This window comes from Arvicanthis niloticus, chromosome 2 (genome assembly GCF_011762505.2).
Source record: "Arvicanthis niloticus isolate mArvNil1 chromosome 2, mArvNil1.pat.X, whole genome shotgun sequence".
NCBI lineage: Eukaryota > Metazoa > Chordata > Mammalia > Rodentia > Muridae > Arvicanthis > Arvicanthis niloticus.
The window spans coordinates 52,218,494-52,243,352 of NC_047659.1; the positions used below are offsets into that span (position 1 = coordinate 52,218,494).

Here is a 24,859-nt window from a genome sequence, read left to right on the forward strand (position 1 = left end):
CCATCTTTCTTGATAAGTTTGGAAGATAAACTTTTGTAGATAAACTTATTCTTGAGAAGTGTAAGTAGGCTTTTAAAACAAACTTATTGGATTCATCTAAAATAGCAGTGTGCTTCTAGAGTATGTTTTTAACATTGGAACTTGCGGTTTCTTATCCTGTCTATGGTAATCCATGTACTGAGTGGAAGCTATAATTCCTCAACGGAATTGCACAGAAAACAACCAACCACACATTTTGAGGTGCAGATAGCTTGCTTTATTATTATTATTATTTTTAATCTCAAGGAGGTCCAACATTTATAACTACCAATTGAACATATACTGGCGTGAAGAGGACTACATCCGATTAGCAACTTTTTTTTTTTATGGGCAGTTGGTTGTATTGTTTTAACGACAGCTTTACTTGTTGTTACATTTTTTTATTATTATTGTTTCGCTGTGGCTCATCGCTTAGTTGCCCAGTTTCCGGTGAAATTTGAATTTAGAACTACCACACGAGGCATTAGCTGCACCTGGGACCTCCAGGAGTCGACACTGCTCTGGCACAGGAATACCTGAGTAGCTTGGTTAAACGAGGGGATGGCCAGGAGATGGTACTTTTCCCAAGCTACCCATGCACTCTTTATGTCAGAGACAGTGTGAAGTGAGCGAACAAAGTGTTGGCCGTTACACTTTGCTCTGGTCATATTTGTCGTGATAATTTTAAGTGTGACTTCATCAGAGAAAATGTAAGACGTTAAAGTGTTGCTTACAGGAGGGTAGATGCAAACATCACCAATGCCTTACATTTCTGATTCAATAGGTATCAGTGCACATGCCAGGGACATGTACAGCAGCATCCTTTTTTAGGTGGATAGGACATCTTCAGTGGGGAATTTCTCAACCCACTGAGGCATATTTACACATCAACAGCGTGTTGAGGCACAACGATTAAGTATTGGCAGGGTATTCGTTCCATAATCCATAAGAAACTTTCTCCTACCAACAGTTAGTTTCAAAAGTTACAGCGTAAACTGTCATAAAATAAATGGTACAAAACTTTATAACCGTGAATCCGGCTATATACAGTATGTACATGTCATTAGCAAATATTCTCAGGTCAAGTATGAAAGGATTGAAATGCATAGTTTTGGAACTGTGACTCATTTAGATGGATACAAAACTACTTAAGAATATTTACAGGCCAGAAAGATTAGTCCATGTGAATCATTTGAGAGAAATTATGAATGAGCATAGAACGTAAGGGCCCCCCCCCGCCTCTGGCCCTGGCCCTCTTACATAGAGCGGATATTAATATTCACAGTGGCAGAGTCAGATCCAAATTCATTCCCTAAGCTTAGGGTATAAAGTCCACCATCTTGTTTCTGTACGTCCATGATAATCAGGGTTGTCAGGTCATCCGTGTTTTCAATGTGGAATCTTCCTTGCTGTTCTTGGTTTTGGATTTTCCTTCCACCACAGGACCATGTTATTTCTGGAGTAGGTTCCCCAGTAAAAGCACAGGCTACTGTTAGAACTTTGCCTTCATCGATGCTGATATCAGAGGGAAGAGCTTCAATTTTAGGTGGAATTCCTTTATGAAACAGCAACAGAAAAGTTTTAGGGTCACCGAAACAAGAAATCCTATTCACTTTCTATTGAATTTTAATGCACTTAAGGCAGTGGTTCTCAACATGTGGGTCGTGACCCCTTTGGCCAACTAGTACTTCCAAAAAGATTATGATTTAGAATGGTAGCAAAATGACAGTTAGGAAGTAGCAACAAAAATAATTTCATGGTTGGGGGGGGTCATCACCACATGAGGAACTGTATTAAAGGGTCGCAGCCTTAGGAAGGTCGAGAACCACTGCTCTAAAACTATGCCGTGCTATGTGGCTTGTTCTACCTCTACCAGGAATTTGATTGCTCACCTCTTCCGCCTGCTTTGAGCATTCTACTGGTTGAGCTTTCCAGTTGTGTCATACTAGATTTTCCCATAAAACTGCTGGAACTCATTTCTACAAAGGACTCTTGCATGGAGGACATGCTTTGGGCAGACATGCTTGCAAACTTCATTTCAGTCATGCTGCTAGCACTGCTGCTGCTGAAGCTGCTGAAGGACGCCTCCTGCTTAGAGGCGGACATTTGGACTGACTGAGACGAGAAGCTTCCTTGCAAGCTCATGTCACCGCTCGTTTTCAGTACTACCTCTCTGGGAGGTTCTTCCACTAGAGCTGTGGAGCATAGCAGATACACGGGGGACATCAAAGACATCTCGTTACTCGACGACTTAACGAGAATGAAAACTTACGCACACACACACACACACACACACACACACACACACACGGAAACACAATCCGAACAGTTTGCTGTTGAAGCATAAGCAAATACATATATACATACATACAGTAGTCAAGAGCTAGCTCAATGACTCCAAGAAATGATCCTTAAATTTCTAACTATTACATGCAGCTGCTAGAAATCGCTAGGAGAAAAATGATTAACTGTATATAAGCTAATCAGCATAGGAAGTGTTCTGGAAAGCCTTACAGGGCTATTGGTAGATTTACTTCCAAAATTTAACTTACCAAAATTTCCATTTAGAGAAACTGATTATGAGGATGAATTCATACAAGATGCCGGTCACGCTTACACGTGCATACCTCACCCCCTGATGTCTTAGGGAAAATGTCAAAAATGTACTTACGAAGCACTGTTAGGGAAGCTGTGGCTGAACACTGGCCACGGAAATTTTTGGCTTTAATTGTGTACTTTCCGCTATCACTCACAGACGCGTTTCGGATTTCAAGAGTGTACATGTTTCTGGAGCGACTCACGCTGATATTTGAAGAAATGGAAATCTAAAAAAAAAAAAAAAAAAAAAAAAAGAAAGAAAGAAAGAAAGAAAAAAAATAGGAAAGAGACATTGAAGTCTTTGGCTAGGGACGTGATATTTTAAATTTTCTCCAATATATAGTCAAATTTTAAACTTACTGGCAGGTTATTTTTAAACCACTCGATTTCAGGGGACGGCTCCCCGCTGATCTCACAAGAAAAGAGAACATTCTGTCCCTCGTTAATGTTTTGAGATCTGGGCTGTGTGATGAAGCTCGGAGCATCTGAGAGTTCTTTGCTCAGGGTCAAGTCAAACTGACACTTGATAACTCCCTGGCTGGTTTTGCCTATGCAGGTGAGGATTCCTTCATCTCTGTGACTGGCTTGCTTGATGGTGAGGGTTTGGTCACTGCCGGATACCCCATATCTGTATTCCTCTGAGTTAGGAAGCTCACTGCCATTCAGGACCCATTTCACATCTGTGGCCCCAGCAATGTTGGCTTTCAGGGTCACTCGCTGTCCACTGGTTATGTTCATCTGGGTAGACAATGCTTTGATCTCCGCTTGAGTTTTGACTTCTTCTGATGTCTGTGAGGTTTTGGTGACTTCTTCATGGACAATGGATTTCTCCAGGGAGGCTGCTGCTGACTTCTTGACCTCTTCAGCAATCACAACTCTGGATGCTTCCTCCTTGATGGCCAGTGTTTCATGAGATTTTACTTCTGACATTTTGATTTCTTCAGACGTTAGGGCTTTTTGAGAAATTTCCTCTTGGACACTTGCTTTCTTCTTAGATGTAACTTCGGAGGTCTTCTGGGTAGATACTTTCTGTGCCTCAGTGTCTTTTACAGCTAAAAAAGAAACCTCTGTAAGTAGACTTAATTGGACTGTGACCTTCTCCACTTCTGTAGATTCTACTATTTGATATAGTCAAAGACAAGTGTCAACTTCAATATGATGTGTAGGTAACACCAATTCTCAATTCCAGTTGTAGAAAACTGTCCCATATAAGTTTTGAGATTGGGTGTAATGCTTTCTTAAACTAGATTAAATTAAGATAATTTTACAATACGTCTTGAGCAGAGTAGGCAAAAATTTGGATTAGGACTTTGGAGATTTCAAGCAACTGAAAAATTATCTTTTGAAAGACTGAGATGAACTAATTTTTAACTGGGATATGGGTGTGGCTCATTCACTAGGTTTGTGATCCTTGGAAAATGGCAAGCATAAAAGTGTGAGAAGAACTACCATGTTGTGTATTCACTCAGTTTTATTTATCTAATTTTATTTCTTGAACCAGGGTCTCATATAGCCCAGGCTGACTTCAAATTCATCACACAAATGAGGCCAACTTCCTTACTCTCCTGCCATGACCCGGTGTAATGATTCCTGCTAGAGCCACTAGACCTGCCTGACTGTTGTCTTAAATATTCCTGAGAACAGACTGAAAGATCTGTGAGCTCTTCTATAGCATCTTAAGCAATCACGTATACCTTTTATGCTAATATTATGTTAACTACAAGTCTGTGTTTCTGGATTAGAAAATGTTTAATTTTAGAATTGCGTATGTTTGTGTCTCAGAAACTATTAACACTGTTCTCTAGAAAACATTGGTTGAGAACAAAATTACGCACCTTTTATTGTTAGCTTGCAGCTAGAGGACACAGATCCAGCAGAATTTGTTACTGTACAGGCATAAAGTCCGCCATCAGAAGTCTCAGTCTTGAGGATTTCTAAGCGGAATTCTTCTTTGTCGTTAGAGAATTTGTATTTACTGCTTTGTGCAATAGCCTGTGGAAAGCAAGTGATTGGAGTTTTAAATAATAGCTTAATATGGAACTTTCTTTAGGAGGTGTGGATGAGTGGGGGGTGCATTAGATGTTTTTTTTTTTTTTTCTAGAAAATAAAAGACATTTTAGAATTGGTTACCTACCTTTCCATCCTTTGTCCAGGTGACAGTTGGCTGGGGCTCTCCAGTAACTTTAATTGTAAATTTAGCAACACTGTCTGAAGAAACTGTTGTATCCCGAAGCCCAGTAACAATTACTGGCTTTGAGGAAATTGACTCAGGAGCTATTGGTTCCTGCTTCTTGGCCTCTGTTGACTCAGCAGTTTTCTGTGCTGGTTTCTTTGCTTCTGCCGACTCAGCAGTTTTCTGAGCTGATTTCTTGGCTTCTGCTGACTCAGTAGTTTTCTGAACCGATTTCTTAGTTTCTGATATACTTGACACCTGCTCATGGATACTCTTGAAGGATTGTCCAGTAAACTGGAAGCTGGTTTTGGAAGTTCCTCCTTCACCAGAGACCTCACAAACATATTCTCCGCAATCAGATTCGCTAAGGTTGTGAATTTTGAGTTCATAGGTACCGTCTGCTGAGTAATGAAACTGAAAATGCCCATTTTCCTTGAGTTTCTTGCCATCTTTATACCAGGCGACCTCTTTTGCACATAGGGCGCTACTTTCAACTGCACAGGTTAGCTTTGCAATGTTTCTGGAAGCTTCTGCTTTCAGGGACTGAGTTATCTTTGGTGGGGCAGAGACTGGGAGCTGCTGACCCTTCTCTGTCGGCTTTGTCTCCGTGGGTGACACGGCTTTTGGATGAGAAGTTACTGGTTCTGGAGATTTCACTCTTTTGGGAGACTTCACTGTTTCTGGGGACTTTACTCGAGGTTCTGGGGACTTGACTCTGGGTGGTGATGTCACAGCCTTTTCAATAGCCCTGGCCTTTTGCACGGTCAGTGTGAACTGTGCTTCTTGCTTCCCATCGACGTTTTCAACTACCACGCTGTAGTTGCCCTCATCAGAAGCCTGCACTGAAGAAATCTCGAAGGTTGATTTGTACTTGGTGGTAGTCACTTGGTGGCGAGCAGAAGTACTCACTGCTTGTCCTCCACGCAACCAGGTCACGGTTGGTACCGGCTCCCCGTCGGTATCACAGGAAAACCTCGCAGACTCCCCTTCATGGACAGTTATGGACCGTGGCTTTGTTAAAATCCTTGCTGCCAGTGTCGTCTTAATCTTTCTCACTGTGGCTTTCTCTTCCAGCGACTTTTCCTCAGATGCGGCACTTTTTATCTCCGCAGAGGCGTAATGCTCATAGGATGAGAGGCTTTCCCTTGTCTCTGTCATTTGTGACTTTACTTCCCTGACGGAAGAAGCAGCTTCCAGCTCAGATGTTCTCTTGAAAGATGAAACTGCATATGCCTCTGTTTTGGTCAGTTCAGGGAAGACTGACTTGGGAACCTCCTCATCTCTGCGTTGGGACGCGTAGGTGGTATAGTCTCCGCCAGTTACGTCCAGGGTTGCGTAGTCGGATGCCTCACCTTTGTAGTTGGTGCACACAGCACGGTAGGTTCCACTGTCCTCGGTCTGACAGTCCAGAATTTCCAAGGTCAGGACCCCACTTGTATTGGTGTAATGAATCTTACTGCTCTCTTGGAGTTCTGCACCATTGTGGTACCATTTAACCTCAGCAGTTGGCTTAGACTGGACATTTAAAATGAAGCGTGTGTTTTGGCCACATGGAACCCTGTGGGACCGCATCCTCAATGTGATTCGAGGGGCGTGGTCCAGGGTGAAAGGCTGTTGACTCAAAACCTCATACTTCCTTTCCGATGTCTTCTGAGTCTTTAAGGCAGCTTTCATGGACTCGTACCTGGAAAAGATATCAAATCTTGCGGACCTCTCAAATCTTGAGAGGGATCGCTCGCTAGACACAGGGCTGGGAGATCGTGGGCGAGTTCTCTCTGGAGTAGGAGATCTTCTTTCTGTGTCGTCTTCATATTCCTCAGCAGGCTGTGGATGGGACCGGATCAGCTCAGACACTGGTCTCATTAGCTCAATATAAGTTGGAGACAAGGAGCGTCGGCGTCTCAGTAGTCTGGACACAGAGGAGGACGATTCCCTTTGAGTCCGTCGTGAGATTTCATATTCCTCTTCAATTTCTGTTATTTCTGTCACTTGTCTCTGTCGTTTTGATTTCTTTTTAGACTTTTCTTCCTTTGACATATAGTCCAGCTCACTTTTGTATTCTGAAAGTCGCTGGCTGGTTGTCACTGGCCGCAGCAGCTCCTCATCCTCCTTCTCAGCCATGATTCTCTGCCGTAGCTTCGGCTGCCTGTATGAGGCCTGGGCATGCCGTTCCCGCAGCTCTGCATAACTTGTGCTGGTTTCCTCCTTTGTAGGGATGTGATAGGTCGAGTACCTGAAGTCTCTTTTCCTGTCCTCCACCTTGACGTGAGCTGGCGGAGAAGAATAGCGCAGGCTAGAAAGCTCAAAGCGTGGAGGGCTTCGGCTGGGGGGTGAAGCGGAGAAGCCCAGCTCAAGCTCTTCTTCCAGACGCAGCCTCTCTTCCTCTGTTCTTTTCATTGCCAGGTAGTCATCGATGGGGAGAAGAAGCTCCTCATCGGAGATGTCCCCCAGAGAGCGCCTCCTCCGTCTGTAGTAGTACAGATCATAGTCGGGGGAAGGAGTCCGCCGCCGGGCTGGTCTCACCATTTCCAGATCATCTTGGGTCAGTTTGGGGATCCGCCACTTAGGTCGGTATTGGTCAGTAATTCGAGGAAGAGGCATCACATAGAACTGCTCCCATCTTGAAAGGCGGATGCGCTTGGGCCTCTTCTGGACAACTCTGTCAAGTTTCCCAGGCATTTCATACTGATCCCGGATCTTCTTATACCACTTCATGTCAGACATAGGCACGAACTGCTTGATGTGTTGGTCTTCTTCTACCGTGGCTTGTTTGAACCTGCGGGGCTCTGGGACCTCGTAAGGCATACGGAGTTTTCTCTCTTCTTTCTTTTCTTCCGTCTGAAGTCGGTATTCTCCTTTGACAGTCTTGGTGCTCACAGCTGGTTTGTAAAGAATGGCGGCTTCTCTCAGAGCCTCTTGGGCTACTGGAGTCAATGGCACCGTTTCAGTTCCAGAAAGAATTTCAGCCATCCTCAGGGTCTTGTCGATCTGTTTTTGGACATGGCGCTCACGCTCCTCTTTACTCTGGAATTCCTGCTTGACGTAGCGCAACCGTTCTACCTGTAAGTGAGCCTGGCAGCTGGTGGATCCAGCTGTGTTTGTGGCCGTGACTCTGTAATAACCTGTGTCTTCGGGCAAAGTATCCCTGATATGCAGTGCATAATAATCTAAGCCTTCGTGGACAATTTCGATGTGGGGCCCGAGGGACAGGGGCTGGCCATCTTTCTCCCATTTTAATGTTGGTGCAGGGATGCCAGACACTCTGATCTCAAAGCAGACACTCTGGCCTTCATGGCATTCAGCATTCGCCAGCAGCCGCTTGAACATGGGTCTGAGTGTGGTTTCTGTCGGGGGTGGATGTAAGGTCACAGTTAGCTTGGCTTTACAGCTGTCTTCACCATGTTTGTTCCTTGCCACAACGGTGTATTCTGCATCATCATCTGTGGTTACATTGTTGATTGTTAATTGATAAAGACCCTTGTCAGACTCGAATGTGTATTTCTTGTCATCAGGATCTGGCTTTATTTTCTGACCCGATTTATACCACGTCACACGAGGTTCTGGGTGGACAGTAATAGTTACTCCAAAACGGACATTTTCACCCACATATGCTGTCTTGTTATAGAGAGGCAGGGTAAATTCAGGTGGCCTTTCAAGGAGCCGCATTGCGTCTGTTCTGCGCTTGACTTTCTTGGTTCTGCGGCAGTAGTAGTCATAAACTTCCCTCACGCCTTTAACAAACAGCTCTGCATAAGAGCTATCTTCACCATAGTCATTGACGACTTTGCATCTGTAGGTTCCATCATCAAACTTGGTGATGTCTTTGACATACATGGTAGCCACGCCATCTTCATAGGTGATTTCATATTTTTCACTGTTTTCCAGCTGTCTCACACCAAAGTACCAGGTCACCTGGGTAGACTGATCATAATTTTCGATTTTGCAAACATATTTAACATATCCGCCTTCTTCGCCAATGGCGTGCATTATTTGCCCAGAGACTGGGCCAATCTCAATGGATGCGACTTTAACTTTAGCAACGCTCACTCCCCTCTGAGATCGTATTGCGCCACCACAGGAGATCCGGGCTGCTGATACAACCATATTGAGGTCTTTCTTTATCAGGGTATGGTAGTACCGCCGGTGTTTCAGTGTTCTGATGACTTTAGTACTGACTCTGTCAATCTTTTGCTTCAGCCATGGGTGCTTCAGGGCCTCTGATGCTGTCATTCGAGATTTTCTCTCTTTCACCAATAGCCGGTCAACAAAATCCATCGCTTCAAGGCTAATTTCTTTGAAGGCTTCTTCATCAAATGTATATTCAGCATTCATGATGTTCTCAATCATCTGTTGGTTAGTTTCAGCCAAAAATGGGTTGATTCCACTCAGCAGCACATACACCAGTGTACCAAGTGACCACATGTCTGTGGCAGTGCTGACAACATCATGCTGGTGGACTTCAGGGGCATAGTACTCAGGGGCAGTGAACAGAAGCCTGAAGTTGTCTCCTGGCTTCAGCTGACGTGCTTGACCAAACTCTATTATTTTAATAGTGGAGTTCTTTCTTGTCTGGTAAATGATATTTTCTGGTCGAATGTCAAAGTGGCCAATATTCTGGCTATGTAAGAACTCTAGTGCTTCACAGACTTGGCGGACATAGCTTACAATTTCTCTTTCATTAAGTTCAAAGGCACTCGTATTGATGCGTTCAAATATGTCGAGTCCTGATATAAATTCAAAGATCATAACTAATTCTTCCATGCTTTCAAATGACTCATGGAGGTATAAGATGTTTCTGTGCCTAGCAATGTTTAGAATGGAAATCTCTTTCTTGACTAAAACCTGATCAGTCCCTTTGACTTTAACAAATTTGGCCATGAATGTCTTCTTTGAGGATGTTTCAACACAACGGTGGACAATTCCAAACTCACCACGCCCAAGATCTTCAGCTATCATGTATTTCTCATAGAGTTCTTTAGTTTTGGAGTGTGATGCTTTAGTCATGGTAACTTCTCTGGTTTCATCCACCTCGTCATCGTAATTCATAGCTCTGGTCTTATCTTCTTTGGTAACGGTTGGTTCCGAGGGCTCTGATGGCTTGCTCAGGCCAAATTTATTTTCAGCTATTACTCGGAACTGGTAACTTGTTTTTCCAAACAAGTTGATCACAGTGTAACGTGTTTCTCGGGCCTGTCCCACACGGAGCCATCTTTCTGCAGTAGTTGCACACTTTTCAATGATGTAGTTGGTGACCTTGCTACCACCATCAGAAGCTGGCTCTGTCCAAGTTAAGTTGACAGAGTCTCGTGAGACATCACTAACTTTCACACCCCTGGGTGGGTCGGGGACGTCAGCCACATCCAGTTCAACTGTCTTTTGATCAATTCCAAATCTGTTTTTAGCACAGACGACATAGAAGCCAGCATCTTTTCTCTCCACTCCATTGGGGAAGACAAGTGACGTGAAGGATCTTGTGACAATCACTTGGTAGTGGCCATTATTATCGATGAGATCTTGTCCTTTCTGCCAGGTGATCACAGGGTCTGGTTTCCCACTGAAGGGGATCTTGATGCTGATCACTTCCCCTCTGAGAGCATGAACTGCTCCCATGCCTTCGAGAGTCTTGGGCAAGTGGATCTTAGCTGGAACTATATCAAGGTAAAAGAACAAAGAACATGATTTAGCAAAACATCGTAATACTTTGCCCCACAAATTAACAATAGGTTGTCTAACACCAAACTGATGTTCTCAGATTTGTTCTTACCTTCCACTTCCAGGGAAGCAGTGCCAGACACGGATCCCCCTTGGTTGGTAGCTCTGACTTGGTACACCGTGGCATCATCATCTGTGACACTTGCAATGATGAGCTGGTGGTAACCACCCTTAAATTCTTGAATTCTGTACTTGAGTCCATCAGCAATAATTTCTTTGCCTTGTCTGTACCATTTTACAATAGGCTTTGGATGGCCGGTCACCTTGCAGACCAAAGTGGCGTTGCTCTGATACCTCACATTCAGGTTTCTCAGCTCCTCCTTGAAGTGTGGAGCCTGAATTGGGACATCGGATTTTGGAGTAACAGGTTCTGATATCTCACTCCACTCACTCTCTCCACCCAGGTTTTCACATTTTACACGGAACTCATATTCAAGACCTTCAATAAGGTTTTGCACCGAGAAGACGGTTTCTCGAATTTCCTCTGTCGTCACAGCAATCCACTTGTTCTGCTTCTTCTCGCGCTTCTCGAGGTAGTAATTTCTGATCTTTGCACCTCCATCGCTCGCAGGTGGCTTCCAAGCCACAACACAAGAATCCTTTGTGACAGCAGTGATAGTTGGTTTACCAGGAATACCTGGCTTTTCTGTTAGAAAATAAAAAGATTTGGCATGTTTAAAATCGCTTTATTTTTTTAAAATATCATTTTAAATAAACAGAATTACTCTAAAGTTCTATGCAACCACAAAGAAGAGGGTAGGGTATGCACATTCCCCTCTAAAATATAGAAACATTGAGTTCGAGTGAGAGAAAAAGATTATCTGAACCTTCCATTTCCCCTCAAATTTTCTTTTTGCTCACCGAATGGACTCTTGATGATCACAATGGAGGCGACCTCTAGTGGCTCACTGATGCCAAAAGTGTTCTGAGCTGAGACTCGGAAATAATAGCCAGCATTTTCTGTGAGGTTCACAATTCTACAAGTTGTCACTGAGATGGCTGAAGACACCAATTGCCATTCAGCACCTTCCTTGGCCTCACATTTCTCCACCACGTAATTGGTGATCCAGGAGCCACCATCATCAGCAGGCGGCTTCCAGCTGATCACCACAGAGTTCTTGAGTAGTGCTTCAATCACAATGGGTCCGGTAGGCTTGTCTGGTTTATCTGTTGAGAGAAAGTACAGTTGTAAGTGGGTTTCACAGTGTGCCTCCTGAGATCTTTCAAAGCAAACTCCCTGAAAGCAAAAGCAAAATACCTTGTATTTCCACATCTAGGGTGGCATCAACTGTCCCGAAGACATTGCTGAGCTGAACCTTGTATTTCCCAGCATGAGTCTTACGCTGGACATTCTTCATGACAAGATGCGTATAGTGTTCAGTGTTTTCAATGGTAATGTTTTCCGAGTTTTGCAAAAGCTTCTGGCCATGGAACCAAGTCATGGCAGGTACTGGGCGACCAATGTACATAACATGGAGCCGAAGTGTAGACCCCACAGCACCATAATATTTCTCTTTCAGTGGGTAACCAGGATGGAACTGTGGTGCCGCTTGCAGAAGAAGCTTACTGCTGGTTTCTACTTCTCCTACTTCATTTGTGGCTACACATGTGTAAACACCTTCATCTTCTTGTTCCTCGGTCATTACTGTCAGAGAATGCGTGCGCCCATCTGAAGACATTTTGTACTTCCGGCTTTGTATGAGTTCTTTACCAAATCGGTACCATTTAATGTCAGGAAGGGGCCTTCCAACTATCTGGCATGAGAGTTGAGCGGCTTCACCTAATTTGGTGGTCACGTCAGCCATTTCTTTGCGCACTCCTGGGGCTTCTCCAGCTGCACGTGATGAAAGATTACGTTAAATGTATCATCACTACTGAGTCTATAATCTGTTTGTGCATGTCAGTAATGGATTATCCTGTTGATTAAGCTTGAATAGGTTAAGCTATGATGTACATCTAAGAGTCGTTTGTTTTTCTAGGGTCAGGTGGAAAATGGTGATTAAGTGAGTGTATCACCCTACTATAGTAACTTTGTATCACATTGTAACTTTTTATGATTGAGATGGCATTAGGATGTAACTTGAGGTTTTGAGGGAATAAGTCTCTTGGCCAGTTTACAGGATTATTGTCTTTACTTAGGTTCACTGAAGTGAAGTATGTTTGTTAACCTTCCAGATCTTGCTAAGAGGTGACAAAATGAGAGGGGGAACCACTCCAGAAAAACTGCTTAGTTCCTGTAGTCTTAGTTAACCTCCAGCAAGCTTTATTGGAGAATGGAATTAAAGAGGGCTTTGACATGCACACACATGTAGTAGCTAGTAAATTTGATCAGAAGCCACCCCCAATACAAAATGCCAGCAGGACAGTTTAACTTAGACTACAGGAAGAGTAAGCTTCCACAGGTTTCATTTGTAACTCATACAGAGAGGACTGTAGGCTACTTACATGTTAGTTTAGTCTTGACAGACATAGCTGTTCTTCGTGGTCGGCTGAGCCCGGTTTCATTCTCAGCAAACACTCTGAACTCATATTCAGTAGCTTCTAGTAAACCTCCGATGGTGAACTGTCTGTCCTTGATCCGTTCCTTATTGCTCTTCTTCCAAGCACTGTCTCCAGACTGTCTATATTCAACCCAGTATCCAAGGATTTCTTTGCCACCATCACATTCAGGTTTCTCCCACTGGAGAGTGACACTGTCTTTGGATATCGAAAGAATCTCAAGTTCTCCTGGTTGGCTTGGCTTATCTGAAAAATTCAAGATAATTGAGAAAAGAATTAGGTTTATTGGCAGGAAAAAGGCAAAGGCAAAAACTGGCTTGCTTCATTGGTTTTTGTTGTTTGGAAACTCTGCATACCAAAGGGATCTTTGCAAACAACTGGTTCAGAAGCAGGGCTGGTCTCGCTAAGGCCAACATCATTCTGTGCAATGATACGGAATTGGTATTCAGCGTCGGGAACGAGGCCCGTGACAGTGTACATTGTGGTGGTTATCTGAGTTTTGTTGTGTCTGACCCACTTGTCAGTGGATGTCTCCTTGCGTTCAATGTAGTAGCCTGTCACTCGAGAGCCGCCGTCATCTTTAGGTCGAGACCATGACAAGCTAACGGAACTTTTGGTCACATCAAGTACTTCAGGAGGATTGCTTGGAGGTTCTGGTGGATCTGTAAGCATGTGAAAAGCACACATGGGGATCAGAATGCAATCTCAGATCTCGTGAGCTGCTGGTGGTAACTTAAACAATGTGGAAAAGAGCCGAAAGAGCACTTACTCAGCGGTGTCTTTGGTACAACTGGCTCCTCAGATTTCAAGGGTTTGCTTATGCCAAACTGGTTTTCTGCTGAGACACGGAAATGGTATTCCACGTTTTCTTTGAGACCTTTTACCACCAGAGATGTGCCTCGGACTCTGGAGTCAATGGTATACCAGGCAGCCTTAGGTACTTCTCTTCTCTCAAGGATATAGCCCAGGATGTCAGCACCACCATCGTCAGCAGGAGGTCTCCAGCTGACCCTTACAGAGCGGGCTTGTATGTCATCATATTCGAGTGGCCCTTCTGGAGTGTTGGGACTTCCTATTACCTTGACCTTGATGTAAACGGTCTTCTTGCCACATTTGTTTTCCAGAACCAAGTCATAAGTTCCAGAATCATCTCTGTCTGCTTCTTTGATCACAAGCTCAGTATGTGTTTCAGATGTTGCAATCATGGCACGCTTACTAATGTCCTGGCCTTCCTTGGTCCATTTACATATTGGGAATGGTTTTCCTTTGATTGGGATGGTAAGCCTGATGACTCCACCTTGTCGAACAAAGACCCCTTCCTGGTATCTTTCGTCAAGTTCATAGTCAGGGTATTCTGAGGAAAGAGGAAGGAGTACGATTTAGATGTTTTTTTTTGAATGGAGAGGTAGGAAAAAGTCATAAGGCAATTCTAGCAACAAGTAAATGTTTATGTATTTTACCTAGCATCTCTGTGACTTTGACTGTTCCTGGTACCTCAGCGGGTTCTCCAGGTCCGCCAGCATTACAGGCCAGGACACGGAATCTGTATTCAGCACCCTGAGGTAGGTGTGTTAGGGTATACTCCCGAATCTTGGTTGGGGTGGTGTTACATTTGGTCCATTCACGTTGATCTACTTTTTGCATTTCAATCAAGTACCCTGTGACTTTAGATCCACCTTCATCCTCTGGAACACTCCAGGCCAGGGAGACTGATGTCCTTGTTGTATCTGTAACTCTTGGATTTTGTGGTTTTCCTGGTGGAGCTAGAGGAAAAAAAAACAGACAAAAATATACTTGTTATAGTTTCTGCAAGGTTATATATTGACTGTTCTATATAACAAATTCAGTGTGTTGTTGGAAATATAGATTGTGAGCATTTTTGTTCTTTATATTTTTGTATTCTGTAGTTATGTTGTGGTGGTGATTCCAAAGCTATATTTCTCAGAACTCATAGAACTATATACTTTAGAAGGATGACTTTCACCACATAACAATTATATCTCTATAAACTTGGTGTATACTAAATATATTTACCAATTGGATCCATGGCAACGGTTGGTTTAGAAGGACGACTTGGTTTTCCAGTTCCTCTTGCATTAATGGCCGTGACCCGATGTTCATATTCTAAGCCTTCAATAAGGCCAGTGGAGCGGTACCGGGTCATAGTCACTGGTACTTTATTTACACGGACCCACCGATCGGCTCTTACTTCTTTACGCTCCACGATATATCCAGTCACTTGGGAGCCACCGTCATCTTCAGGTGGATACCAAGTAAGTGTCATGCCATCACGGGAGATGTCAAATATCTGTAATGTTTCTGGAGGTCCAGGAATACCTGCAGGAGGACAGGGAAAAGAAAATAAAATATGTCAATGTGAGTAAAGAAATCCAGTTTGTGTGTATTGTGGCTTTAGCTGGTATTTTAGATGTTATGAAAGACAAAAATATACAAAAATGGCCGTTTCCCCAGCACATTCACTTTTGTGCCTTTCCATTTTTGCTGTATCTTATTTTATAAATATTTATTAAGCACACATTTATACTTTCTTCTATTGGGTTGTCTATAGTTCCTTTCTTGCATGCGTTTCCCTTTCCTCCCTTTATTTCCTCTTCCGTCTTTTCATTCCTTTTCCCCCAAACTCCTTTTTCTTTTTCCTTTCTTTCAACCAAGTAAAGAAGTTAAAAAACAAAATAAATCTAACACTGTTGAAAGCTGCCAAGCAAGGCTGTTTAGAAACCTTAGGAAACCCCAGGAGTTAGTTTCACAAGCTATTTTCCTTCTCACTGGGGCATATAGACTCTAAGTTCAGAGGCAGCTATAGGAGAAATGATTGCGGAGTCCAAGGACTTACTGATACTGCTTCGGCATTCTATGACCTCAGACTGCAAGTATGAGCCAATCCCGAAGCGGTTTGTTGCAGCCACACGGAACACGTATTCATTTCCTTCGGTGAGTCTGGTAAATTTAAATGTTGGTCTTGTTACAGACTCAGAAACTGGCAGCCATCCTGGACGGTGAGCATCACGCTGTTCTACCACATAGCCACTCAGTGGGGCACCGCCATCCAATTCAGGAGGTTCCCAGGATATAGTAACTGATGTGGCATCAATGTCATCAATCTTGATGGGCCCAGTTGGTGGACCAGGCTTGTCTAAAAGGTAAAAAAATCAGGAGATGAATTTTTACTTGAAATCAAAACTGGCGATTTAACCATTGATGACTAAATTGTAAACCTGTCACACATACTTACCAAGAATGATAACTTTTATTGTCTCTGAGGTGGTTCCAGTAACATTCTTCAATTCGAGCGTATATTCTCCAGTATCTCTTATAGTAGTTTCACGGATGGTTAGCTTGGTGACTTTAGTGTGGGTTTCAACTGTGACACGCTCTGATTCTCTCAGTTTAGAGCCAGCAAAGAACCAGGAAGCAGTAGGTGGTGGACGACCAGTGATAGGTATCACCAGCTCAATTGGCCTGCCAGCTGGGACATGGATGGTCTTTTGAGGCATTGTAGAAAGATCAATTGTTGGCAACACTGTAAGAAAGAAATCAGGCATTTATTTTCACATAAGATCTGAAGATGAAGTCTCTTGAATCCTCAATGTTTTCATTCATTTTGCACTCATATGGGCATTCAGTACCTACCTCTGAGGTCTTGTACAGTCACTGGTGTGACGAGCTCTCTTGGTTCTGACACACCTTTCTCATTTTGGGCCCTCACTCTAAACAAGTACTGTTCACCTTCATTCAGGGAAATAACAGTGTGCTCTAAGACTGTGGGTTTCAAAGTGACAACTTTCATCCATCTCTCTGTGCCAGCTTTGCAGGCCTCAAGAACATAGCCGGTGAGTCGGCTTCCACCATCATAGAGTGGTTTCTCCCAGGCAAGGGTCACGGTGGATTTGGTGACATCAACCATTTCTAATTTTGTGGGCACCAAAGGTACTTCTGAGACTAGAACTGCGTCTGATGTTTCACAAGGCTCTCCGATACCGTAGATGTTTTCTGGAAGCACTCTAAAGTAGTACATGGTTCCCTCGACGAGTCCAGATATTCGGTAAAGAGTCTTGCTGCATTTGGTGGTTACTGTCTTGAATGCTCTCATGGCAGCTTCTCGCTTCTCAATAATGTAATTGTTGACTGGAGCACCACCATCAATTGTGGGGATTTCCCAAGTGATGGTCACAGAATCTCTTGAGACCTCTTTAACGTTCACCGAAGGACAGGGACCAGGAGTATCTAAAGAAAAGACCAGAAGGAAAGATTCATACTTAATCTTTATTGCTTGATTGATACTTTGTGTGTGTTACAGGAAAAATACAATCAATGTAGGCCTCCCCTAATGAGGTAATCAATAACAGGCCAAGGTGTGGCTTTTTGTGGTCTCTATTTCCAAGTCAGCTTAACCTAAGAAAGTTACTTACCATAGACTTTAACTAGGACCGTTGCTGATTTCTTGCCAGACTGGTTTTCAGCTTCAATTGTGTATTTTCCAGCATCATACCGGTTAACTTTGTCCACAATGAGCAAAGAGTAGCTCTCTGTGTTGTCAATGATTGCCCGATTTGCAAGGTCAATGCCTTTCTTGCTCCACGTGATGACAGGAGGAGGTCTTCCAGATACAGACACCATCAGGCGCAAGGAGGCTCCAGCCCTGACAATCACCGTCTTCTTCAGATCATCTGCAAGCTCAAGGTCTGGTATTTCTGGAAAGTAAATATGAAAATGCAGTTAATTCATGAACAGACGGGACAAGAAAACAACACATGTAAGTGTTTCTGCGTTAAATACCTAGTCTTTCCACGGGCTCAATTTCAGCAGTCGTCTCGCTGTAGTCACTCATACCCTTCACATTCACAGCAGCAACCCTGAAGGAGTACTTCTGGCCCATCTTAAGGTCTGGCACAGTGAATTCATTGTTTCTTAGTGTGGCATTTGTATGCACTCGGCACCATTGATCTGTGCCCTTCTCTTGCATTTCAAGGACGTATCCTATGATGTCAGCACCACCATCGTACATGGGCTTGGTCCATGCCAAACTAATGCTGCGCTTGGTGGTATCCACAACTCTTGGAGCAGAAGGTGGTCCAGGCGTGTCTGAAATGTAAAAGAGATGTAGGCATTGCACAAAAGAGGAAGCTTTGGGAATTCTAGTTTTGTTTTCAAGATTCACAGAGGCATTCAGGACTTAGGAACACCATTTTTTTGTAACAGTGGTTTAAGTTTTGATACTCTGGGACAATACTCATGGTATATTATTACTATGATTATTTAAAGATTTAGATTGCTCCCGATGCAGCTATCTCTGTCTCTCACTTTGGCTAGCAATGGCCTATTCTCTCTTAACTAAGTTCCTTTCTTAGCTTGTTCTTAGGGACTTTTCTTTAGTTGTCCCTCTTTCACTGGGTTAATATGACATATCACCCTATATCCCTATTGAATGTAGGGATCTGGTCCTGTCTTTTTCCTCTGCAGCCCCAGTGACTTATGTTGTTTTTGAAGGCCATGTAGTAATTACTTTGTTTTACCTTCTGATTATAAAATTGGATGCTTTATGCTCCCCTAAGCCTCTGTTCAAAAGGAATTTTTACTTTTTCCTTTTCAATACTTATCAGTAGAACTTATTTTTGACTCTTCTAGAAGACTTACAAAATATATCTCTCATGCTGGTATTTGAACAATTTATTGCTTTTCATAGACCAGACAAATATTGCAGTAGTTTTCAGCAATGCTAGCTACTACCAGTAATGTAACTGTTAAAATCCTATATATATATTTAAAATCACAGTAAGTATATGCTATATTAGGTATATGTGTTCCATAAATTCTGAAATTCTTGGAGTTACCATGTTGGAAAATACTTATCATATGATTTTGGTTGAGCCCAGGTTACTGTCTTAGAACTCACATGATGGCTCTCTGCACGAGATGAAGTTAGAAGCTTCACTGGGTTCACTGTTGCCAGCGGCGTTCACGGCAGTCACCCGGAACTGATAATCACAGCCTTCCATGAGGCTGGTCACCTTCAGCCTGGTGTCATAAACCACATAATCTTTGTTGACACGTGTCCAGCGCAAGCTCTTCTTCTCACGTTTGTCTACGAGGTAGTTGCTGATCTCATTGCCGCCGTCAGATTCAGGTTTCGTCCACTGAATAATGATGTGCTCTTTGCCAGCCCCAACTTCTTCTGGTATGCCAGGTTGTGATGGAATTGCTGTTTGTATTTAATGCAAAGAAGAATGATCAGGATTGCAGAACATGACTACCCTTCCTCTTGATCCGTTAACATTTAATGTTAAAATGTTTACTTGCTAAAGTGTTTTAAAGAGTTAATACTCACTGAAAGAGTTTCTGGCCACAATCGGCTCTGATTCGACTGGCACACCAAGTCCATATTTGTTCACTGCCCTCACTCGGAAGGTGTACTCATTGTTCTTGATGAGTCTGGTAACCACATAGGATACAGTCGGGCATTCCCCTTCCACGATTACCCAATTGAGCCTACTCGTCTCACGTCTCTCTACAATATAGTGAGTTATCTCTGCTCCTCCATCTTCTTGTGGTAGGCTCCAGGCTAAGGTGCACTTCTCCTCGGTCACTCTGCTGACAGTGAGTTTTCCACATGGGCCAGGAGAATCTGAAAAAGGGCAGGATGACAAGTCATGATGAAAACAGCACACTTGAAAGTGCTACAATTATCCAAAAGAGGACCTTTGATCTGCTTACCAAGAACTTTGACCATGACAGATACGGACTTGGTCCCACTAGCATTCTTCACAGTCAGTGTGTATTTCCCACTGTCGCTCCGGTCACAGTATTTGATCACAGCAGTTGCTCGCTTCCCAGTGTACTGTAGAGAAACTTTTTCACAGAGATCCAGTTCCTTGTCGCCTTTGGTCCAGATGATTTTGGGTTCAGGTTTGCCACCAACGGCAGCATCAAGAACAAGATCCGAACCTGCTCTGATGGTCACCAGATCACCTTGTAACCGGGCATCCAATTCAGCTTTTGGTGGGGCTGTTGATAGGCAAAATAATATGAATAAATATCTGACAGTTCAGATATCCACTTAAGTTAAAAGGAAAACACTAGAGTAAGCTGAAAGGAACATGCTGGCTATTTCTTACCATATTCATCTCGGCAAGTTACAGGGCCTGTAGATTCAGAGCCTTTGCTAATGACGCCTGCTGCGTTCTTGGCCAATACACGGAATTCATAAGTGTCCCCTTCACTGAGAGCAGTCACAGTGAAGAAATTATCAGAGACGATGGTATAGTTGCACTTTAGCCAGCGACCATCTCCAACTTCACTGACTGGCTTCCGTTCTATGATGTAGCCCACAACTTTGCTGCCTCCATCATACACTGGGGCAGACCAAATTAGTGACACCGTTGATCTGGTGACATCTGTCACTTCTGGTCTACCGGGTGGATCTAGAAGGGATACAAAATAAGGTTGAAAATACAACCGAGTTCTAATACCAGGAATAGAAATGAGTGTAGCTTTAGCAAGTTCTACATACCAACTGGGTTTTGAGCCATGATAGGTCTTGAAGCTTCACTGGCCTTGCTGACACCCGCAGCGTTGAGTGCATATGTTCGGAACTGATACTCTAGTCCTTCTACCAAGCCTGTCACTTTGTAGTTACACTCTAAGCATGGCACTTTGTTTTCTTTCACCCAAAGAATGGTGTTACGTTCTTTCTTCTCAACCCAGTAGCCAACGATTTTACTACCGCCATCATGGTAGGGTTCTTCCCAACGAATTGACATAGCATTGGCAGACACATAGTAGACCTCGGGTCTGGTAGGAGCACTTGGCGGAACTAAATATAGACAGGGAAATACAAGAATATGGTTTTATAAAGTGTAGTACAAATTTAAAAGTTTTGAAAATAGACTTTGAAGTTTGGTACTGATTTTCCTTACCAAATGGGTGCTCCGCGACTATTGGCACTGACTCCACAGGCTTGCTGACCCCAAATCTGTTCTCTGAACTGACACGGAAACAGTATTCTTTGTATTTTGTGAGGTGCGTGACTTTAATCTGAGTGCGCTTCACACTGGAATTGATAAGCTGCCACGCTGTTGTACCCGACTCACGCTTTTCAACTATGTAATTTGTAATTTCAGTGCCTCCATCATCTTTGGGTTCAGTCCAGGACAGGACACATGATTCAGCCGAGACAGATGAGACCTCAATGGGGCCAGTTACTGGCCCTGGCCTTCCAATGACCACAACTGTGATAGTAAATGTTTTAACACCAGCTGTATTTTCCAGGGTGAGGAAGTATCTGCCAGAGTCACCTCTCATGCTGTCCTTTACAGTCAGGGTGGTCCTGTCTTTTGTTGTTGTGATGCTCATTCGATCTGTCTCTTTGAGTCTCATTTCTTCTAGTTTCCATGTTACTTTGGGGGCAGGACGACCACTGATTGGCACATCAATGGTAAATGTGCTTCCAGCTTTGCAAGTTATGAGCTGATTGGTGATTCCAGTGAGATCAGCAGTGGGCTCAATTTGAGGCTCTTTGATGATGACAGATGAGAAAGCTTCTCTGGGTTCACTATAGCCAGCATCGTTCTTGGCTTTCACCCGGAATTCATATTCAGTGTTCTCAACAAGGCGCTCCACTGTGAAAGTCAGCTCTTTGGTATGACCAGCTGCAACCCAGAAGTCAGATCCCTTTTGTCTCATTTCAAGCAGGTAGCTAGTGATTCGACTACCTCCATCATGATCAGGTTTAAGCCAGGCTAGGACTGCAGAGGATTTGCTAGTGTCAACGACATCAAGTCTCCTAGGTGGAGCAGGCTGTTCTGTGGCTACAATTGGTTCTGGCATTTCATAGGGTTCACCAACACCATACTCATTTTCAGCTGAAACACGGAAATAGTATGGAACACCTTCTGTCAGATCACTCACCTTGAGGATCTGGCGAGTACATTTCTCACTGACAACCTGCCAGCTACGGCGACTGGCTTCGCGTTTCTCTATCACATAGTGATGGATCCTGGCACCACCGTCAAGGAGAGGGGCATCCCACATCAGTGTAGCAGATCCCCGGGTCACATCTTTGAAGGTAATTGGACCAGGTGGTCCTGGAGAGTCTAGCACCTTCACAGTGAATGTTATTGACTTACTACCACTGTTGTTTTCCACAGTGAGTGTGTATTTCCCTGCATCGTTTCTGTTGCAGTTTTCCACAGTGAGGGTGCTGAAGGAGTCTGTTGTGTGGATATCAGCCCGGATGCTAAGATTAGAGTCAGGCTTGCTCCATACCACTGTAGGAGTGGGTCTACCCTGGTAGGCAATGAAGAGACGAATGCTAGCTCCTGCTCTAACAATGTGAGTCTGCTTGAAGTTTGCATCAATGTCTAATTCAGGAGCTGATAATCGATCGACTGCTTTTATTGTGCCAGTTACCTCGCAGCTGTCTCCTTTCCCAGCACCATTGATGGCACTGACCCGGAATTTGTATTCTTCGCCTGCCTGTAAATCAGTGACTGTGTATCTTGTTTTCACACATGGCTCTGTGTTTACTTTGTGCCAGTCCCCTAAGTCAGCTTTGCACATTTCTATTATGTACCCAATTATTTCCAGACCACCATCAAAGACTGGCCTGGCCCATTCCAAGCTCACAGTTGTCTTTGAGGTATCTGTCACTTTGACTACCGAGGGAGCACTTGGCGGGTTGACGGGTTCTCTACATTTAATTAGTCTTGAGATTCCACTTGCTGGTCCTACACCTGCAGCATTTTCAGCCATGACATGGAACTCATACTCGTTGCCTTCAACCAGACCAGTGACTTTGAACCTCGTCTCAGAGATTGGTCGTTTGCTGATCACTTTTACCCATCTTGTGCTTTTCTTTTCTCTCCTTTCAAGGATGTAGTGTTGAATCTCACTGCCACCATCTGATTCTGGCCTCGTCCAAGTCAGGGTAATGCTATTGCCTGTTACATTGCTAGGTTCTGGAATTCCAGGTGCATCTGGAATGGCTGTCAAAGAGGAGGAAGAATCAGTTAGATTAATTTGCTTCGAAAGTTAGGCTTATGATGATGGGATGCCACTTAGTAGAACTGGAAACTTACTGTATTGTATTTGAGCAACCACAGGGTCAGACTCAAGTGGCCTGCCAACGCCGAACTTGTTAACTGCAGAGACCCGGAACTGGTACTCATTGCCGGTTATTAGTTTAATGGCAGTGTAACTGAGGGCTTCACAATGATCCTCAATTAATGCCCAAGCAAGTCTGCTGGTTTCACGCTTCTCAATGATGTAGTGTGTAACAGGAGAGCAGCCGTCATTGAGTGGTGCCTCCCACCACAGGGTCATCTTCTCACCAGTAATATTAGTAAATCTGATTGGCCCAACTACTTTTCCTGGTGTATCTATAATAAAAAGTTTGAAGAGTTACTTTTTTTCTTGTCCATTAAAGTATTATCAGCCATATCTCTAACCCAAGTCTAATAAATCATGTTGAATTTATTGTAAAATACCTTGTACTTTCACTGTAACTTCTGCTTTTGTGGAACCAGATATATTTTTGGCTTCCACAGTATAAACACCACGGTGATCTCGGGTTGCATCTCTGACGAAGAGGCTGGTAGAGCCAAGAACATCAGTTATCTCCATGTTCATTCTCCTCTCAATTTCAACTCCATCTTTGAACCAAGTTACTCGTGGGACTGGTCGGCCTTGGACCAAAGCTTTGATCCTAAGACTGTCTCCAGACTTAATAACAAGACCATCGAAGTACTCAGGGCCAAACTCTACTGTTGGTGGAACTGTAAAAGAATAGAAATATTTATTAATTTGGCTTAATAAAGACATACCTAAACATTGTTTTCATTGGGAGCATATTATATATAAAGACTGGGAAGATAACCATTTCCGTGCTACCAAAGGCCATTTGAAAGTAGGACTGGTGACTGAGAGTTTAGGCAATGGGATTAAACATTTATCCATTACTCAGTTTTTCCCTTTGTTACTCCTGACATGTGATTACTCTCATCATCCTTTGTGGAAAGAGAACTACAACATTTGCAAGTCTTTACTTCCTAATAGTGTTGAATAGCCAAACAAATTCCTGGGAGAAGCCATTAGCTTCATATAAGCAGGAAATACTATTGCTTCATATAATATATTCATAATATATATACATATATTTATAATTTCAATATATATTATATATTTACATAAATATATAATATATATATATATATATATTTGTCGTCTACCTTATATAGAAAGACAACTATTCCTAGTATATTAGTGGAAACAGCTAAAACTACAAACCTAAAAACCATTCCCACTTGCTTGATCTTTACATGGGAATGGGATAAAATAATAGACATGAAAAGAATTGACAAAAATACAAAAGGACTTAATTCATCTACATGGTGGCTATAGCTCATTGACAGAAAAAGAGCCCTGTCCCCCTTTTATAGACCAGAAGCATTTAAAAAGCATTTTTAAAACCATGAATACTCTTTATCACAATGGAAATAGGTTGGAAATAGCTTACCGTTTTCATCTCTTGTCATAATGAGGCCAGAAGACTGCGAGGGAGGGCTTATAGTGCCAACAGCATTTCTTGCAATTATTCTGAACTCATATCGATCCCCAGGACTGAGTCCTGTAACTGTGTACTGACACTCACTGACGTCAGTGAAGTTGCATCTCACCCAACGATCACTTCCTTGACGTTTCTCAATGCTGTAGGCCACGATCTTACTGCCCCCATCCCGTAAGGGTGGGTTCCATTTAAGTGTGATGGTTTCTCGGGTGACATCAATGTAGTCAGGAGTGCCGGGTGGGTCTGAGAAATTATAGGAAAGTTAAAATTAATGCTAT

The 24,859-nt window shown here is 43.3% G+C and overlaps 1 protein-coding gene across 1 annotated transcript in view; it reads right to left on the reverse strand.

The window, feature by feature from the left end:
• Nucleotides 1-233: 233 nt before the first annotated feature.
• Ttn (titin) overlaps nt 234-24,859 on the reverse strand; it is a 269,037-nt gene continuing 244,411 nt past the window's right edge. The window contains exons 284-311 of the mRNA XM_076928942.1: nt 24,531-24,824; nt 23,503-23,790; nt 23,095-23,394; nt 20,935-23,001; nt 20,529-20,831; nt 20,134-20,439; nt 19,733-20,023; nt 19,347-19,643; nt 18,915-19,220; nt 17,798-18,103; nt 17,431-17,712; nt 16,652-17,245; nt 16,254-16,541; nt 15,855-16,154; nt 15,035-15,337; nt 14,461-14,763; nt 13,770-14,354; nt 13,357-13,662; nt 12,947-13,246; nt 11,760-12,335; nt 11,363-11,668; nt 10,554-11,147; nt 4,751-10,437; nt 4,452-4,608; nt 2,977-3,668; nt 2,690-2,843; nt 1,911-2,213; nt 234-1,573 (exon numbers count right to left, since the gene is read on the reverse strand). Of these exons, the coding sequence (XP_076785057.1) occupies nt 1,275-1,573; nt 1,911-2,213; nt 2,690-2,843; nt 2,977-3,668; nt 4,452-4,608; nt 4,751-10,437; nt 10,554-11,147; nt 11,363-11,668; nt 11,760-12,335; nt 12,947-13,246; nt 13,357-13,662; nt 13,770-14,354; nt 14,461-14,763; nt 15,035-15,337; nt 15,855-16,154; nt 16,254-16,541; nt 16,652-17,245; nt 17,431-17,712; nt 17,798-18,103; nt 18,915-19,220; nt 19,347-19,643; nt 19,733-20,023; nt 20,134-20,439; nt 20,529-20,831; nt 20,935-23,001; nt 23,095-23,394; nt 23,503-23,790; nt 24,531-24,824 (16,787 nt within the window). The 3' untranslated portion in view covers nt 234-1,274. The remainder of the gene's footprint in view (nt 1,574-1,910; nt 2,214-2,689; nt 2,844-2,976; nt 3,669-4,451; nt 4,609-4,750; nt 10,438-10,553; nt 11,148-11,362; nt 11,669-11,759; nt 12,336-12,946; nt 13,247-13,356; nt 13,663-13,769; nt 14,355-14,460; nt 14,764-15,034; nt 15,338-15,854; nt 16,155-16,253; nt 16,542-16,651; nt 17,246-17,430; nt 17,713-17,797; nt 18,104-18,914; nt 19,221-19,346; nt 19,644-19,732; nt 20,024-20,133; nt 20,440-20,528; nt 20,832-20,934; nt 23,002-23,094; nt 23,395-23,502; nt 23,791-24,530; nt 24,825-24,859) is intronic.